At 39.5% G+C, this 12,728-nt stretch overlaps 1 protein-coding gene across 1 annotated transcript in view; it reads left to right on the plus strand.

Moving 5' to 3' along the window:
- Positions 1–1,473: 1,473 nt before the first annotated feature.
- Positions 1,474–12,728, plus strand: part of LOC133994317 (CXADR-like membrane protein) — a 53,933-nt gene continuing 42,678 nt past the window's right edge. The window contains exon 1 of the mRNA XM_062433559.1: positions 1,474–1,507. Within this exon, the coding sequence (XP_062289543.1) occupies positions 1,474–1,507 (34 nt within the window). The remainder of the gene's footprint in view (positions 1,508–12,728) is intronic.

Raw genomic sequence — 12,728 nt, forward strand, 5'->3', positions numbered from 1 at the left:
CACTAGACAAAAATGAAGATGGCGCTGCTGGTCAACGCCTAAACACTGGCTCAGTAGCAAAACACGTGTCTGAGGATGAGGCTAGGATGTAGCTTAGCTTTCCTTTGTTACCTCACCAACATGTATAATGCAGGATGTGCCTATGTGTAGTGTGTACGTGCGTGGGGTTAGTAGGAGAGAGAGAGAGAGAGAGAGAGAAGCCAGGGAAGATGGTGACCAAAGAGGGACAGAGGAAGACCATATACAGATAAATGTGCTAGCAGCGAATGCTAAAGCACTTGTAATCTGTGCTGGCTAAACAATGCAGCTCTGCACATGCACAACGGGGATCTGTGTGTGCTTCAGCTGATTGTTGGAGGAGCATGTTATCCTTTAACAGTAGCTTTAACAACATCCTGCCATGACAAACACAAAATGGCATCACATGAGACATGTTAGCACAAACATTAAGACTCGTAGGAGTCATCAAAACGGGAGGTGAAGGTCCCAAAACACAAGCTTATGCAGCAAGGATACAATGCTAACTAGCATAATAACACACACAATTTAGCTCTGCCCAGATGAAATAACATCTTACTTCAATGAATCTACGACTGTAGATTTGATGCGAGCGGTGTGTGGCGTTCAAAGCCGGTAAGGAGAAGTCGGATGCAGTCGCACTACTGTCCTGATCCTCGGCTGAAGCAGTTTGCTGATTTCGGCGGAAAGATCAGCCGTCGATGAAAGGTGGCTAGCCGGGGCTTAGTTAACCAGCGGTCCACGGCATGGAGAGAGTTACTTGGCTTGTAACTTTCTCTCCCTTCTGCAGGCAATTTGGAGGCTGTCTGTGTTTACAGCCTTGCATCCAAATGGTGCGTTCAGGGGCAACGCAGAATGTTCCCTCTCGGGCGGCACGCTGGGTGAAGCTTCTAAAAGAGAGGGGGAAAAGAAGAGAAAAAGGGACACACACGTGCATAGTCTTCTCAGAAGCAAAAAGGGAAGAAGAGAGTGAAGAATTCTCGCGTTTATACTTTTGAAGCTTGGGTGACGTCAGCAGGGTACCTAGGTTTCTGTGTTTGAGTATGTGGGGGAAACTCAAAGTCAGGCCTTCCTTTTACACACAGGCCTTACAAAACAAACAGGGGAACAAAGGAGCAGAGGAGGTGCTGATGTTCAGTTCTACAGTAAGATCGAGTCCGAACATTGGCAACCCATCTATTAGCTGTAGAGCAGGGGCGATTGTTCTGAGACAACAAGGGAATTTCATCAAATAAATGGTCACAACTGTCATTGAATTCACACTAAAATTATAATTTACATTACATCAAATTTGCACTTGAATGCGTTCGATTTTACAACTATGTCATCCTGTAACCAGCTGTTTATTGCCGATGCTGTTATTTTCCGACGCAATTTCCCTATCACACACTCTCATCATCACACGGTCATTGGATAATGTGACAAACTCGTCCCTCCCCTGGACGCTCAGCTTCAATGGCGGTGAATGGAGCAGTGGGCAGGTCGGACGGTCAGCTGATGTATGATGATTGGAGGAAATGTTTGGAGGGCTAAAAGCCCTTGATAGACAGCTCAACAGTCAACTAAACAGTCAGTGTAGTGGCAGAGCTGTTGAGAGTAGTCGTATGCCAAAGTGCATTTCTTTTCCAGGCGATTTTCACATACACGTTCACCTTCACGTTTGTACATATCACACTGTAAATTAAAAAACACAATCATAGATTTTTCGAGTTTGTAACCTGTTCAAGATTCGTTAGTTTGTTCATTCATTGATTGGGCAGGCTAGTGGCTAGTTTTGAAAATCTTTTTCAGGTGTGTGTTGCTATGGGTATATGGCATAGACGAAGCATACAACAGCCTCAATTAAACACTTCTTTTATTTGTAACTGCCTCGCTTCGATATGACAAGTTTTATGATGAAGACGTAAAGTGAGCTTCCCCTGTTTAAAACACCAGCAGCCGCCACTGCTGTAGAGATATTTCAGTTTAGGCCAAAGTGGTGGACCAACACTGTCATCCTTTGAGCAGCTGAAAGCATTAAACATGAATGAATGATTAACTAAAATGACTGAATGAATAAGTAAATAAGTGTATCAATGGGGTGTCAGGTTTCAGCATCGATTAAATAGCTTTGTGCTTGTCAGTGGGCACTGTGTGCTGCCTGCTGTAACACTGATGTTTATACCTTCTGTCAGAATCAACTGTACCACTTTTAACATTATTAGGTGTAATACTAGACTCAAATTGGTGTTACTGCACAAATCTTAGCCCCATTATTGCAACAAAAACCTTCCTCTGAGGTGTTTTTGGCTTTTATACAATAGCTGCCAGTGTATGTATGCTGTCTGAACAATTTTTGTCAAAGTAGAGTGCACAGAGCAGAATAAAAAGCAGGAGTAAACAAGACAGATGGCTAAATTGTTCCCCTGTTACCACATTCACTAGCCAAAGCACAGATAGTCTGGCTTCATGGGAATTGTCACCACAGCTTCTTCGATCAACTAGAGCATTTAGATTCATCTGCCTCTTGTTAATATATAGTGTGTGTTGGGTTCCAATGGTGCCATGCAGGAGTTAATGACACACACATATGTACGTATATGTGTACGTATTTCTGTATTTAGGAAAAAGAATGGTCAATGTCATGCATATGGAAGCTGATGAATGTCTTTCAGAAACATATATATATTCAAGGATACAGTCATTCCACTGGCTCTGCCTCATGGTACTCATATCTACATATACTGTGTGCACACTAATGCACACACAACACACACTGTTCTTACTATAAATTACATGAAGGATATTTTCCAGATTAATTTGGTTATTTAAGTTTGGATCTAACAAGCTTGTATAATCTAGCGTTAGTTATCTGCATATGTGTGCTTGCACAAGTGTGTGTGTGTGTGTGTGTGTGTGTGTGTGTGCGCGCGTGCCCGTGTGTGTGTTTGTGTGTGTGTGTGATCAAGTGAGTGAGTGAGTGTGAGCTCATCTGTCCTTGCCGTGCTGCTGGCCAGTTGGTTCCCTCTGAGTAACGTGGAGCTGTCAGTGTGACATTGTTTTGAACTCTACCTAAGATTAGAAAATATAGGAGTAAGAGCAGAGTTACTGCAGCACAACAAACAGGCTGACACACCTCTATGGGCTGAAATATGTGCCACCAGAAACTGAATTTGAATCATTTATATTTGAATTTGAATTGCTTAACTTGAATAATTGCATTAAAAAACCGAATCTGAATTGTATAATTTGAAACTGAATGTATTAGTTTGGAACTGTACCTTCAGTTCTCACAATTCAAATTAAGTTGTCAAAATTCAATTTCAATTTTCTGTGACAAACATCCAGGTAGTTGAGGCAGGCTGAGCAATCGAGTGCAGATACACAGGACGCCTCTTGTATCTTCACTCGATTTTTTTTTTGTGATGGTTAAATACATTTTGGGTTTTAGACTGTTGGTCGGACAAAACAAGACATTTGAAGACATCAGCTAAGGCTGTGGGAAATTATGAATGGTGTTTTTATAGAGAGATCTAGAGATTTGATAGACAAAATGATTAATTGATTAATAAAAAATGTGGCGCATTAATCAGTGATTAAAATAATCATTAGTTGCAGCTCCATGTGATGGAGAGTGATGATCAGATGGCTTTGCTAGATGTATGTTTCTGAACAGGAGAAGATAACAGAGCTTTTTTATCAACATGCTTTATGTTTATCACTCTGATCAATCTCTGCTGTCATCACAAACCTTTAGTAGATAAGACAAGCAGCTAATCAAATTGCAGACCACATGTGGTATCCCTGATGTCTAGTTACATTTTTGGGGAGGAACACATCAGCTCAGAGCCTGTGCATAGAGCTATTGTAGGTACCATCAATGCTGAAGTGTAAATCCAACTTTATTCCTCAATAGCCTGACCTTAAGCTTAGAAATATCTGAAAAAATTCAGGCACAATGGTATCACAGAAGACAGAAATCAAGAAAATGACAACAGAGAACTTGGCTGCACCCAAAGATAAATGATTCTCTTTCAGGGTACCGGCTAATTAAAACTCAAGGATATACAAAAGTTGCACATCCAAATTTGTTTGATCATTTTCCTCAGACCTCCGTAAGCCTGAAGAACAAGGTTATAATATTGGTAGGTAATATAGGTTATAATGTTTGTTATCACACAGCTGATCTAACCTGCACTGCTTATATTTAGACAGCATCAGTGTTTATGTATCTCTTACTTGCCATATTCAACCATGTTTATTTGAATCACTTATCATGGTACCTGATATACCTGTAAGTATGAGAGTGTGAAAAGTTCATACAGAGCGGTACAAACTCCCCACACACATTTCTCAGTGTGACAGTAGCACAGTAGCACCCCCGCCATTTTATTTCACGTTCAGGCTGTGTCAGTCTTTTTAAACCTCAGCGTCTCTTTCCTGTCTACTCATTCACATGGCTCTCACTCTGTCTCTTTCACTCCCTCTCTCACTCTCCTTCTCCAACAAACACACACTATTTTTTCTTTTTTACATATAATTCATGTGAGCAAGGACATGGGGAAGTGTGTCCTTGTCTTAAATTCATCTTGTGTCCCTGATCATTCCAATTACAGCACAGTGTTGAATTATAGAGAGGATATTATTTCTACAGCAGTGACTTTATCTGACTACTTTCCAACTCGGGCAAATGCATTTACACTCCAGTGTCTGGGGTTGTGTGCTGTTGTGATGAAGATGATGATGATTGTGCTGTTGGCAGTACTGATGCACTCTTTCAATTGGACAGAAGAGAAAAAACATCAGTGATGTGAAATCCAAAGTAAAATGTCTTTATGACGTTTGATGATCATGTGACTTTTTATCCAGGCCCATCGTGAGGTCAAGATTTGAATTGGCTTAATGCTTTGGTTTGGTGGTTATCTATAATAGTTTTCTTTAAAGTGAGCTTTACAGTCTTACATTGCAGCTAGAGTGTAAATGCAGCATAAAACATTTTAAACCCAAACAATCAATTAGACAAAAAGCCCTCCAGCGCAATAAGTGTATCCAGTCTGATCACACTCTTATGTATTGATTTTTGCAGTAAAAAGTACTTAAGGCATGACTATCATGTTTTCAAATGTCTTTTCAGACTTTTTGAACTACTATTATTAATAATGAAAACAGGAATCACATGCTACAATAGGGCTATATGTTCAACTCATATCAGCACATGCCTGCACCAGCAAAAGCAGGCAGTGAAGAACATTTTGGTTAGACTGAATGTACACAGAACTGTGACTCACACAGGTCATCTTTACCCAACAAAGAACATTGTGGTTCTTGACGTCTTTCAAAATGGCTCACAATGTAAGCTGACCAGACACACCTGGTTGTAATTCAGTTTGGCAATTTAACAATGAAAATGATGCATGTGAGGCCAGAACAACAAAGGAAACAAGTCTCTGTCCAAAAACCTTTACAAGCTTATTTTGAGTTCATTAATGTGTGTGTGTGTGTGTGTGTGTGTGTGTGTGTGTGTGTGTGTGTGTGTGTGTGTGTGTGTGTGTGTGTGTGTGTGTGTGTGCTCTTCTTTTCGCTTTAAGCTGCTGCAGTTTAAAGCAGGCAGGTCTGGCCTGCTGAGCACTTTTCTTCATCAGTCTGCCTCCATGTGCATCACACAGCACAGAGATGAGAGGGGAGGGAGTGGAGACATTAAGGGAGAGAAATAAGAAAAAGAAAAAAAGACATGAAAGGGGATAAAGCTTATTAGAGTAAAGAGAGAAAGGTGTCATGCCTTCTGCCTCACTGTGCAGTGCTTCCCACTTTCTCGTCTGTCTGGTCTCCCTGCTTCCATCTATACAATCTCTGCAGTGCTGGCACACTGTTAATAGGGAGGACTTCTCCTCACACACACACACACACACACACACACACACACACACACACACACACACACACACACACACACACACACACACACACACCTGCAGAGTGTCAGGCTGTTCTGCTGCTCTGCAGGTAAGCCACCACTTTCTTCATGCCTTCACTCTTAAAGTCCGCATTGGCACTATAGTAGCACCTCCCTCCCAGCATGCCCACCAACATCCTGTTACACACAACACTAACTTTGTATGCATGTGCGCTAGGTGAGCTTGAGTGTGCATGCATGTGTGTTATCTTAAGGGAATTGTTGCAATAATGGGCCTCATTTATCATTCAGCACACCAGTGAATCTGTATTGAAGGTATTTACATGCATAGGCAGTGGAAAACGCATCAGCAGCAAATTAGACTGCACCAAACTGTTTTAAAACACAAGCATATTTTGTTGACAATGTGTGTATGTTGTTTTTTCTCAAATAAGCCCATGAACAACAAAAGCAAACAGAACCCACCAGGGTTTCATCTGTTTTACCAACTGGTGTTATGTAAATGCTTCTTCATGCCCACATGGGCGTCACTGGCAGCAGTCCAGACCCTCCCTACTCTGTTTTCTCTCTCTAATAGGAACACACACACGCACAGCAGCTTTTAAAATTAATTTCTTTCCACTCACTTCTTAAGAGGTTTGCTGTTAATTGATAGTTTAAGTATCAGAACAAAATCAATGTCTAACTAAGCATGGAGCCATGATTGTATGTAGTGACATCACCCGGCAACATACAGTGTAATTTGTAACAGTGTACCAGTACATCCATCCATCCATCCATCCATCCATCCATCCATCCATCCATCCATCCATCCATCCATCCATCCATCCATCCATTCTAACCTAGGACCAGCTCACAGTAAGTAAGTCATCCTTCTCCCTGGCAACACCCTCCAGCTCCTCCTGGAGGATCCCAAGGCATTCCCATGCCAGAGAAGATATGTAATCCCTCCAGTGTATTTTGGGTTAACCCAGGGGTCTCCTACCAGTTGGACGTGCCTGGAACATCTCCAGTGGAAGACCCAAACCACCTCATCTGGCTCCTTTGGATGCAACGGAGCAACGGCTCTACTGCCAGCCTCCTGACCCTATCTCTAAGACTGAGCCCAGACACTCTCTGTAAAAAACTCATTTCAGCTACTTGTATCAGCAATCTCATTCATAAATTGGGAGATTTGCCTTCTGGCTGAAATATTTGGAAATAATATCACACCAGATTTATTAAGTGTTGTAGAGGTCATCACTTCATTTTGCCTGAAATGTTTAGATTTTTGCTCAGTTGTATGGTCATACTGTACTCTGTTTTAATAGAATAGGTACCCAGTAATTAAATAAATACAGTTCAACTTCTTTGTATTTTACTGAATTGTTGTCCTTATTCTATAACTTCACATTTTGGTATGTTGCAGGCTGTAATTTTAAGTGCTACTGCCAAAGAATTCCAAGCATTTTATAATTATTTTTTTAAGGAGGATGTTTCGCCTCCTTTATAACAGCATTAACACAACAGAGCACATCCAGGGTATTAAAACACACTGTATGTGTGTTACCGATGTGTCTAATGTGCCACATTGGAATCAGATGAGGTTATGGTCTTCCTGTACACAATTAATATTGATTCATTCCATAGACAGAATATACAACTGAAAGTTAAACTATATCATTTTCATGTCGTCAGAGGACTGGACCAGATCCAATTCCCATTAAAAAGCTAACATCAGCTAAAACATACACCCATTACGAGATTCCTCTATTGTACCTCTCTGTCTCACACACACACTGACACACACAAACACATCCTACTTCACCAGTGAATTGGCAAATCAGTTAAAACATTTAAATAAACATATAGTTGCATGATGCAATGAACAGTGTCCCAGCATAAAAGACAACAACAAAATGCCACAAACATAGATGACCACATGACTGGCAAGTTTGAACTGCCCATCTGAAAATGTGTGTCCCCAGAGATGATGACTTACTGACTGCCCTACCAGAGAGACATGGTTTCCACACACCATGTGTCATACTGTCTGTTTCAACTAAAAATGCACCATTTGAAACACTTAATATCTATCATTTAGAAGATGTTTTTATTGTTGTAGCTTGGAGATATAGATATAGATATTGGTTTAGCATATTTTGAAAAATGTGACAGACGTCTGAAGTGACCATAGGTTGGTGGGCAGCAAACATTTGTCACAATTCACTGGATATATTGAAAGTTTTCAGCTCTGTTGGACATAAGGGTTATTTATTTTAAGTTTTTTAAGTTTGGAATGGGAAATATTTAGAAATGTATAGGCCACACCCACTTTAATAAATCATTACCAATCATTATGTATCAACTAAATCATCAACCTAGATTAGGCAATAACTTCCTGTTTATCAAAATTTGATCAAAAGGTCTGAAGTCACGCTGGTCAATTCTGTAGGAGGAAATAACAATGGTACAGTTCACTCTCTACCTTGGACTTAAAGTATGACTTCAAGAGAATTCTGGACTGATACATGTGTTTACTATAATCCATTCATGTACATCACATTTTAAAATATCATTTTTCACCATTTCTGCATATCATTATCAATTATCAATCATTACAATAATAATAACTCCCTCAGATACAGTAGGGCCTTTGCACCACTTACTTCTCATAATCTAACAAATACATTAGTGTTTTAGCAGCTTCAGTGTGTGGACCCCTAATAAAAGGTCTTACAGCTCCATTTAACCAGTTATGGAATAATGACTTATAGATTCCTTTAGCTGGTTTAAATAAATCAGTGATGATTGATAACTATGGACTATTATGTCATTTAAGAGAAGTAAAATAAAGGACTACTCCACATATACTGTAAGCTTGAAGGGTACTAATAGAGTTAGTTATTGTACACTTGATTCCAGTGCTTTCAAAATAAAAACACTGAAATAACCACAGAAGCCTTATGTCTAATATGCTGCTTCATTGCCATCTGTTACTCATGACTAGTGTGGCAAGGAAACATATAGCATGCAACAGAATAAAATGCTAACTGTGGCTGTGGCTACTTTTGAACCAGTTTGTGAGTATTTGATACTCAAATAAAGATGATGGTGGAACATTCCTTCTTCTAGTAGACAGTGACTTTTTTTGATTCAGCCTCATGTTTTGGATTTAATTAATAAAATGATAGTGAGAAGTATATACTGCACATTTATAATATTACATCATGTTAATGCCACCGATAGTTATATACATACATAGTTATCCACTGTATTATGTCTTATTATTGTGTTTAATGATGATGTTTTTAGTGTTAGGCCAGTATAAGATGTTCTTTATGCTTGGCTAACTACTTGAATTGTGTATCTGCATAGACTTGATTATTAGTTACTCTCTTCCAGCATGTGGGCAGTTTAATTAAACCAGTATCAAGTAAGTGACAGATGTTTCAAAAGCACGACCAGCCAAGAGCAATGCAGCAGTCCCACAGCTCATTTGGTTGTACTGTGCATTTGAAGCACTGTTTGTCTTGCTGTTGGAGCTATTTATAACTACCGTTTGTTTCTCCTCATCCTTATTCATTTATGTCGCCCACCTGTAAGGTTTCCCCTGCTGTGGCAGACTTCTTAACCATTTGTGATTCAGTTTGTGTGCAGGTGAACTGCAGGCAAGGAGAAACCTGACTGAAACAAACATCTGCACATACTGACTGACTGCGTTCAGGGACTTTGAACTATTTCATCTCATACTTGATGAGCTTATTTGACTTGAAGATATTGACGAGAAATTCAAAATGACAGAAGCAGACCCTCTTACTATTAACTGGTGCAGCACATTTTTCACAAGTACACTCATATGGTGCTTTTCCACTACACCGTTCCAGCACGACTCGCCTCGACTCGCCTCGGTTCTTTTTGCGTTTCCACTAGGGAAAGTACCTGGTACCTGGTCCTTTTTTAGTACCTGCTCTGGTGAGGTTCCAAGCGAGCCGAGCCGATACTAAATGTGACGTCAACAGACTGCCGGCCACTGATTGGTCAGAAGAGTTGTCGCTGGAAGAGTCATGAGCCGTCCCACACAAGAATCAAACCCGCCATTTTGAAATACCGGCAGCAGCGTTACAGCTATAGTTACAGCCATACGGCTCTCTTCTCTTGCTTTGTGAGACAAAAAGCCTCATACAGCAGCAAGTATACCACTGCTTCAATGTCCTCCATTGTTTATGTGTTTTGTGTCGTGTATAAAACGAAGTCACGGCAGTTTCGCGGAGCCGTGCTATGACGACCCCGCCCACGTTGAGTAGGTACTTTTTTGTAATGGAAAAGGTCTGTTCTGGTACCGTACCGAGGCGAGGCGAGTCATGCTGGAACTGTGTAGTGGAAAAGCGCCAATAGTGACATATAAGAATATGTAAAATAACTGAACATAAATACAAATTGTTTCCATGTGATTTCAATTGTTTTTGTGCCATTTCCAACACTCAAACATGAACATGATCATTGTTCCCTTTCACTCAGACAGTGACCCTGTATAGTTACAGGGAACATACTTTACTGCAGCATGTTTTGAGAGACTTACAGTATTTGCAAAAAAAACCCCTAAAATGTGCTGTGAATAAACACAATGTCTTTAAAAATAAATTAGTAATCATTAATACAGGAAATGCATTAAAAAAATGCACCAGGCCCTAAAAACAGCTCTCATAATAATGTATGGCAGTTTGATGCACTACATTCTCAGCTGACCTTTGCACAAAGAACATAGAAAATGACCAATTTGTAAAGTTGTTTTGGTAAATCAAGACACTGCTCAACATATCTCATTCACATATGAATGAAATGATAAAACTAAAGAAAAGGTTCACACCAATGTTTTCCAGTATATTCCAGAATGCCACAAACTGTCCGTAACACTGAACATCTGCAACATTAGAAACAATGTGCTGTACATAAGCGTAGCAAAAAGAGTACACTCCTCATCTCCTCCTGTCCTATCACTTTACCGTGCTCGCTCTGTCTGTTTGCTGATTAGCTAATTTGTTGAATTTTAAATGTTTATCCGTGCTGCTCTTCGCCGCTGCCTCATTATCATCAGATATGCCAAGAGTGATCAAAGGAGACTCACCAGGCTGATGCTTTGCACAGGACCAGGCTTCAGTGAGGTTGAATTTTTGAACCTATTCCAAGGAATTTATTTGTTTTTATTTTTAGCGTAATCAGTCGAATAATTTGCATGTATGGAGGTTCTGCTCTATTTAATGAAGTGATGTTACTGTCTCTGAGTCTGAAAAAATGTTTCAGAGTAAGTGTAAATACTGTTTCCTCTGCCTCTCCAGTGACTCGGTTGGCAGTCCTTTGAAGATCGTCTTGTTTTCAGTTTTCACTTCACATGTGTTTGTCTAGAAATAGGGATGCTAATTTACCACACTGCTGCTAATGACAATAAAAAGTATTATGGAGATGCAGTCTTTACATAACCTCTGGAAGCTGTTTAGTTGTTTTATTTAAATCCATTGTTTTTCTTGGATTTATGAATATGAATAAATTCATCTAAATGATTACAGGATTTAGCCTGGGATGAGTCTTTTATTAAATGTATTTTCAGGTTCACACTGAAAACCTAAAAAGGTGAATCCAAAAAGTTATTATGAAATATTTTTAATGGAAAAATGTCAACTGACAAGTCAGAGAGAAATGAATTGTATGTGTGACTCTGCAGACATTTGGACTAAACCAAGCTTTATATTTACAACACAGGTTGATAACTCCATCAGGAAAACTTCTTATCACCAACTGAATAGTTTTTTCTCACCAAAATAATCAAATACTCAACATACATACTCAACTTAAAATTGTTAAATTTATGAGAGTAAATGATTGCATCAGGGTAATATTGCTGGGACATTGGGCAGTTCAGGCTTCAGCATGAAAGACAATCAGTTCATGTTTCTCTAGTTCATAAAACGACAGAGATTATTTTGGGTATTATCAAAAGTACTAACGTCACCTTTACAAAACCTGAGCAGTGATTCTGAATTACAGACATTATGTCAGGAAGAAATGTTCATGACTATATTTTTAGCAGTTTAACTTCTGTAGTGTTAGAGTAAACATCAAGTTATGCATCTTCCACGTTTCTTCTCGTCTGCTATTTTAGAATTTAGAATTAAAGCCTATGTTATGTTACATTTTCAAATATAACAAAACAGAATAAACAAGCAATAACATTTATTCTGTTTTAATATCACAATCTCCATGTTAAAAACTCTGTTTAATATGTATGTAGTCGCAGCTGACATGGCAAATCACGGTTGTTGGTTGTCATAGTAACACAACACATTTTCTCAGCAATCATTCCATTTACAAATGATGGAGACCACTGTGCTCTTCAGGACTTTTAATGCTCAAGGATGATCAGTGGAAACAGGAAGCACCTGACCTCAATTTTGAGTGTTATAGCAAAGGGTGTGAATCCTTATGTACATGTGTTATTTCAGTTTTTTATTTTTAATCATAGACTGTATATAAGAAATGGACGTAACATCCATGACGTCACCCATTGGTTTATGGACTTCTGCTCGGAAGCCAATAGTATCGGATCTGAGTAGCGCCAACTTAAAAAATTCCGGTGCATGCTGGGAAAAATTAAAACAGGGATTCTACTTATATGGGCATCAGGAAGAGCATGAGGCGCCCTCCTGAACCTGTGAACCAATCAACCTGTCAATCACGACGTAGCCACGCCCTAATGCATACCCTGCTTTATCGTCAAATATAAAATCAGTGATGGCAAAATGTCCCAAATGAACATCATACTGCATTGAAGAAGGCTTTA

Source organism: Scomber scombrus, chromosome 14 (genome assembly GCF_963691925.1).
Source record: "Scomber scombrus chromosome 14, fScoSco1.1, whole genome shotgun sequence".
NCBI classification, from domain to species: Eukaryota; Metazoa; Chordata; class Actinopteri; order Scombriformes; family Scombridae; genus Scomber; species Scomber scombrus.